This window comes from Arachis duranensis, chromosome 3 (assembly GCF_000817695.3).
Source record: "Arachis duranensis cultivar V14167 chromosome 3, aradu.V14167.gnm2.J7QH, whole genome shotgun sequence".
Classification (NCBI taxonomy): domain Eukaryota; kingdom Viridiplantae; phylum Streptophyta; class Magnoliopsida; order Fabales; family Fabaceae; genus Arachis; species Arachis duranensis.
The window spans coordinates 49,513,378-49,520,772 of record NC_029774.3 but is presented as its reverse complement, the minus strand read 5'-3'; the positions used below and the strand labels follow the sequence as shown (position 1 = coordinate 49,520,772).

At 31.5% G+C, this 7,395-nt stretch overlaps 1 protein-coding gene across 1 annotated transcript; it reads left to right on the top strand.

Annotated features, from left to right (window-relative positions):
* Positions 1 to 216: 216 nt before the first annotated feature.
* On the top strand, positions 217 to 2,354 carry LOC110279226 (uncharacterized; the record flags this gene model as incomplete). The annotated part of the gene is given in 2 exon segments (XM_052258293.1): positions 217 to 2,279; positions 2,332 to 2,354. Coding segments are annotated over 2 exon segments (2,082 nt in total).
* Between the last annotated feature and the right edge of the window lie 5,041 nt (positions 2,355 to 7,395).

The window sequence follows — 7,395 nt, the reverse complement described above, 5'->3', positions numbered from 1 at the left end:
ATAAGTATTGTTGGAAGTGAGAGAGTTAGAAGGTGGAGCTTCCTTGCGGCATCGCCACATTCAGTTAGTTTTTTTCTTTAGTTTATATTTATTTTTACTACTGTACAAACTATATTTTTATTGCATGGTACTTTTCATAGTTTATTATTTATTGCATTGTAGATAGAATTAAGGATATACTCTTGTTTGAAATTTGAAGGAATATTCTTATATTAGTTCAATGGATAAGTCATGGATCACAAAGCCACGAAACTCAATAGAGTATGAGCGAGGGGTTAGGAGGTTTATTGATTTTGCCTTCGAAAATAGTTTAGCTGAAGCAACTGTATGCCCTTGTTTGAAGTGCGGTTTTAGAAAAAAAGTGACAAAGGGTGAGATGTACGATCACTTGATATGTACCCAATTCCCGAAAGAATATACACTTTGGTTTTATCACGGAGAGACTGAGGTAGGGGATCCCAGTAGTAACGTCTCAAATAGTGATGCTTCAAATGCTTTTGATGATTTTAATCAAGATTCTATTCATGACATGCTTGGAGATGCTTTTGGAACTGATATGCACTGGGCAAATGAAGTCTCATTAGAGTCAGATGAAGACATTGATGGAGTTGAAAGAGTGATGCCAGATGTAGCTGATGCAGCGGAGTTTGAAGAATTAGCAAGTCATGCAGAACTACCTTTGTATGAAGGGTGTACAAGATATTCAAGATTGTCCTTTTTGGTGAAGATGTATCATATTAAGTGTATATGTGGGATGACTGACAAGGCAATGTCGATGATATTTGAACTCTTACATGATGCATTTGAACATGCAAAGATTCCGAGTTCATTTTATGAAGCAAAGAAAACTATCTTGAAGCTTGGTATGAATTATGAGAAGATACATGCATGCCCGAACAATTGCATGCTGTATTGGGGTGAAGACAAGGAGAAAGAAATGTGTAAAGTTTGCAACAGGTCTAGATGGAAACTAGATACAAAGGGTGGTGAGATTCAAGAATCAAATGATGGGAATATTAGGAAGAAGGTGCCTGCTAAAGTTCTTCGTTACTTTCCACTAAAACCTCGTTTGCAAAGGTTATTTTTGTCTTCAAAGACAGCCGAGGCCATGAGATGGCATGATGTTGCTCCTAAGGAAGATGGTGTAATGACGCATCCTAGAGATTCAGAAGCTTGGAAGATGTTTGATTTAAAAAACACTTCATTCGCAGAGGATCCACGAAATATACGTTTGGCATTAGCTACTGATGGTATTAATCCCTATCGTAGTATGAATGCAAATTCTAGTACCTGGCCAGTTATTCTCATTCCTTACAACACTCCTCCTTGGATTTGTATGAAGCGGACGTCTTTTATTCTTTCAATGATAATTCCTGGAAAAAAGATGCCAGGAAACAATATAGATGTCTACTTACAACCGTTGATCAAAGAGCTAAAAGAGTTATGGAATGAGGGCGTGGATGCATATGATTCTTTTGAGAAAAAGGCGTTCAAATTGCATGCAGCGTTGATGTGGACTATAAGTGACTTTCCTGGGTTAGGAATTCTCTCCGGGTGGAACACGTACACTGGACTTGCTTGTCCATCTTGTAACTTCGACTCTGTTCCTTTTCAACTTCCTCATAGTAGAAAATCATGTTTCATAGGACATCGTCGTTTTCTTAATCAAAGGCATCGGTTTAGATTGAATAGGGTTCGATTTAATGGAGAGCAAGAATTTCGCAATCCACCGAAGAGGTTATCTGGTCTTGATATACTTGAGCAAGTCAAGGACATCAATGTCACATTTGGTAGAAAAGAAGAGGCAAAAGTTAGGGGAAAAAGAAGACGTGGTGAGCGTGCTGCAGAAGGTGCTAAGCAGTGGAGGAAGAAAAGCATTTTTTTTGAACTTCCCTATTGGAAGTATAACCTATTGCGTCACAATCTTGATGTGATGCATATAGAAAAAAATGTATGTGATAATGTGATATACACGTTGCTAAATGACAGCACCAAGTCAAAAGACCACCTCAATGCTCGAAAAGATCTTAAAGCTTTAGGCTGTAAACAAGATCTTTGCCCAGATGAGAATGGAAAGTACGCTCCAGCTATCTTTACACTGACTAATAAAGGCAAGAAGGCTTTTCTGTCAACTTTAAAAAATATTAGTGTGCCAGACGGGTATTCAAGTAACATATCTAGGTGCATTGATGTTGACAACCTTAAGATCAATGGGATGCTAAAAAGCCATGATAATCACATATTAATGCAACAATTGCTACCATTAGCCATGCGAACGAGTTTGCCTAGTGAAGTTTCAGCAATCTTGATTGAATTGTGCTCGTTCTTTAGGAAGTTATGTGAAAAAAGATTGATTATTAAGGATTTAGACAAGTTGCAAGATCAAATTATGCTCACTCTATGCCATATGGAGATGTTATTTCCTCCATCCTTTTTTACAGTTATGATTCATTTGGTGGTTCACCTTGTTGAAGAAGTTAAGCTTGGAGGTCCTGTACACTACCGGTGGATGTATCCGATAGAAAGGTAACAAAGAATAAATTTCTTTACCTTGATTTTAAAATAGTGTATAAGTTTCCTATTAATATTAACAGTTTTGGCTTAATTAATAGGTACTTGGGACAACTAAAATCTTATGTGCGTAATAAAGCACAACCAGAGGGCTCTATTGCTGAAGGTTATCTTATGCAAGAGATCCTTACATTTTGTTCAAGATACCTGGACAATATTGAGACAATATGGAATCGATTCAAGCGTGTTGGTAATGAGCCTACCCAGATAGATCCCAATTCACGAATATCTAAGCTGTTTCATCAAGTTGGAGAATCAAATACTGATTTCACATATTTTACTTTATCACCAATTGAGAAGAAAAACTGTCACAGAAATTAGTAACTTAGTGACGGTTTTAAATTGAAAAATCGTCACTAAAAATATTGTGACAGTTTAAATAATCACTAAATATACCTAAAAACGGTCATAAAAACTAGTATTTTAGTGACGGTTTAAAATAGTTATGAAATATAAGAAAAAACTGTCACAGGAATTAGTAATTTAACGACAGTTTCAAAACGTCGCGAAATACATCATAAAAATACCTTTACAAGTGTTACAAATTAGTGACGGTTTTATATTTCAAAAACCGTTACAAACAATTTAGCGACACTCCTTACCAACGGTGGTCCAAAACCGTCACTATGTCAACTAGCGACGCTCAAATCTGTGACGCTTTTTTTAACCGTCGCAAAACCATTTAGTGACAGTAAAAACCGTCGCCAAGCATTAAAAAAAACCGTCGCCAAAATGCTGTTTTGTTGTAGTGTACTTATTCTCAAGATTATCGATCTTGTTTTTATATTGCTGTCATGTAAGACATTCCATTAATTATTTAACTTTGACTTCACGGTGGGACTACATTGAAGTTAAATGAAACGTTTTTGGATTCAAATAGGATATTTTAAACCTTAAAAATCAAACAGAATTATGCCCAAACATAAAAAACCAATTTAATAGGCGTTTCAAATATAACATATAATTTTATATTGATGATCAATGTTAATTTGAAAAAAGTTAAAAAATTTAGACAAAAATTATAATCTTTTTGGTTTATTAAAAGTTATAATTACAATGTAAGTATTGCTCTGTATGATTGCATTTTTAAAATTATAATGCTAATTTTATTTTGTTCGAATAAAAAATAATGGTTATTGAGATCGGGACAACAACATAGATTATACGAATCAAAAAAGAACCTTTTATTTACTGAAAGATGATTTCTTAATACGACTTAGTACAAAATAATTTTTCATATTAAGGATCTTATAGAGGTTTTTATATATTTTGATTACATTCTAAAATTTTTGTATATCAGATTTTTGCAAATAACGTAATTATCTGGTGACATTATTTTAATTTATTAAACTACCAAATTTAAAAAGACAGTTTGTGTGACTATTAAAGTAGTGAAGAATTTTTTTTTCGAAAAAGTCTTAGTGGTACAAGGGTTGCAAGATTTATCCTTTGACTAAGAAAGACCAAAGAGATGGTTACAAATGTCCCTAATGCAAAGAATTTTACTCAAAGGTGCGTATTCTTTGTGAAAGAAATCTTATTCTATTATTTATTAAATGAGATTTGTGATAATAAATTTATTCATTATTTATAGATATTCAGTAAATTTGAAGGTTACTGATGAGGATTTTTATACATTATTCATGTGTATGAAATAGTTAGTAGCAAATATTTAAATATTTCTGCAGTAGAGCTCACGACAAAATATATAGTGACTACTAAAAAATATCATTTTTACGTATTAATTATGTATATTATAACTTAAGTATGAATAATAATTAAATTAGTCTGTAAAAGATGTCTCATTCTTTAAATTCATCTTTAAAATATTTTATTAATTAAAATAATTTTTCAAAAATTATATATTAATTATTTTTTTCTTTCAATCATTTAATTAATAGTTTTTGTAAATGATTAATAATATAAAACGTTAATTCACGTCATATATATATGATACATAGTATATTTAATTAAATGTTAAATAAATATATTTATAAAAATTTATTAATTTAGTGTTGTTAAATTATATTAAGATTAGGATTTATATAATTAAGAAGAATTAAGTAAATTTAAGAATAAAACATTCCCTTTCAAAGTTTCTGTTAAATTGGAGAGCATCAATTTTTTTAACCGATTTTTATTATAATCGTGAAGTTGCATTGTGTCATGATGAGACTATAATTAATTTCTTTAAATAAAAATATAGTATAGAGCGTGTATTTTATAATTAGAGTAAACATGTTATATATGTAATTTTTTCGTAAACTCATTGTGTTTCTTAAATTTTTCTAGACTATCTTTTTCTTTGAAAATTTTGATAAAAAAACACTTCCATCTGATAATTCAGATATGAATAAAGTAAATACTTTTTCAAAATAAATATTAGTTTATTTAATTTTTAACAAATTATTTATTCAATTCGTATTTGTTAAAAAACATATGTAGCAAAATTAGCATTCTTAAATCATTCAAATGTTAACAAAATATTGAATTAATTAGCTGGATAGAATATATATTCCTTATTAATATTGATATATTTATCTTTTATACTTAATGATATAAAAAATTCTCAACTTTACCTAACTTCAATTGCACTTTTTTATATCAATTTTTATGTATTTTATTTTCGCCCAATTATGGTGACCGAGCAACTACAATTAAACTCCTCTCTTATTAGACACACTTAGATCCTTATATGAGTTCACCATATTCTCACCATCTCTAAATGCTTCTCTTTTTAATTATCTAATTTTACTCTCAATTGCACTTGCCACCGTAACAATCCTATTTCAATCTTATCTATGTCACCTCTTTTAGTGTCACAAATATAGAGTCTAGACAATTATCTAAGTAATTTGAGGTACACAAAATTCAAGGCCACGACAATCAACTAGAATTTCCAAGACTCATTCTTAGTGATAGCGATCTTCCTTGGTGCATTGTTCTTTGTATTTATTGATATATAGTAATTCAAAATTATTAATAGACTGAGTTTAAATTAGGACTACATATAAATAGCATAATATTTGCATATCATAATATTTATTCATATCCGATATATATTTTACGAATATTATTCGATTCACATTTTGATAAGATTGAATAGTAATAAGATTGAATAGTGGATATTGTATTAATATCTATGAATTTGATTCGTAAATCTGTACATCCTCATCTTTAATAAATAAATAAATATATAATTGAATAATATAAATATCATAGTTAAAAAATGTAAACTCTAATTCAAATATCTAAAAATCCTAATATGATGCTTCTCTTCTCTCTCAATTAGTTCTAGACTTGTCTTTCTTCTTTTCTCAGACTCAAAATTCCTTTTCTCAAAACTTACTTCTGACCTCATCTATCACTGGTGTCTCGTTAAAGAGTGTTTTGGGAGTGTACTAAGTAGATTAAAAAAGACATATGAAAATATATTGGAGATAAATTTAAAGATACATATTTTGATTATAAAACTATATTTTAATTATAAAAGTGAATTGGGCAAGATTGTTCATCTTGAGCTCTTTTTTTCGAAAGTGCAACTCCAGTGAGATGGTAGAAGCCTAGAAGGTGAGGATCTCCTTCTTTGTTTCTTGGTATTGTAAAATTGTCTCCAGCGAGATGATGAAAAGATAGGATCCCCTCTTTTGTTTCTCCTGAATATATGAGAATGTATCTCCGGGGTAGACGTAAAGGTTGTGGTTTCGCCCCACTTGCTCTGGATTAAGATAATTTGAGTTTCTTGGGTAGATGCAAGGGTGTGATTTGCCCCACTTGCTCCAAGTTGGTAATTATGATTTATCTACATCTTCCTAGGTAGACACAGTGGCTCACCCCCACTTGTTCCATGTCGAGATTTGAGATATTTCCTTGACCATGCGTCACAAGTGTGGCTAGACACGTATACCTTTTCGGAAGATCATATATATATATATATATTCTTGGGGATGCGCGCATGCAGGGACTGTGCAGAGTTTGCTACTGGACATGTCGGGTTTGACTGAATAACCGACAGATGAGACTCATCGGCCATAGAGCAGATATGTGTTATGTGCATTGTATGATTTGTTTGAGTATGCATATTGTGTTTGGGTTTGCCTAATTGTTTATCTATATTTATATGCTATGTGACTTAAATATTGTATTTGTTTTTTTAATTGTGTATTACTTGTATGCTTTGTATGTGTTTGCTTTGAGAGATCCTTCATACTGGTGGAGGTGACGCTGAGGATTGTTCTAAACTGGCGATTGAGAGGTTTATAGAAAACTGAAACTGAAGAGATAAATAGAATTTCTAGGTAGAATTACCATATTTCTGGTTAATGAGAACTCTAGGCTTTGATCTGGATTGTAGAAATTTAGGATTGTCTTTGACTTTTCAAAACTTTATATCTTATCTATTAAGTACTGTTACCATACTGAGAACCTCTGATTCTCATTCCATACATATTTATTATTTTTTAGATATAAAATGTGAGACACCTCACTGAGCGTACTGGAAACCCCCTCAGAAGCGAAGATCTACTATTTTTGGGGTTTAGCGTATGTGTGTGTGTTCACTTTTAGGGCTTAGCATGTGTGTGTGTGTTTTCTCCAGTGTTGTATTAAAATTATTACTGTCTCTTCTAGAGGTTGATTCGGAGAATTAGAATTGGATATTTTATCTTTTGGTTTGTTGTTTTGAGCTGTATATGTATTGTCTTTTTTACTTTCTGTTATCTACACCTTCTTGTCTCGACGTTTCAAGTGCGACGAGATTTAAACTTTATTTTACTTACTCTTTTGTTTAAAACTCCTAGTTAAATTATCTTTTTATCTTTATAT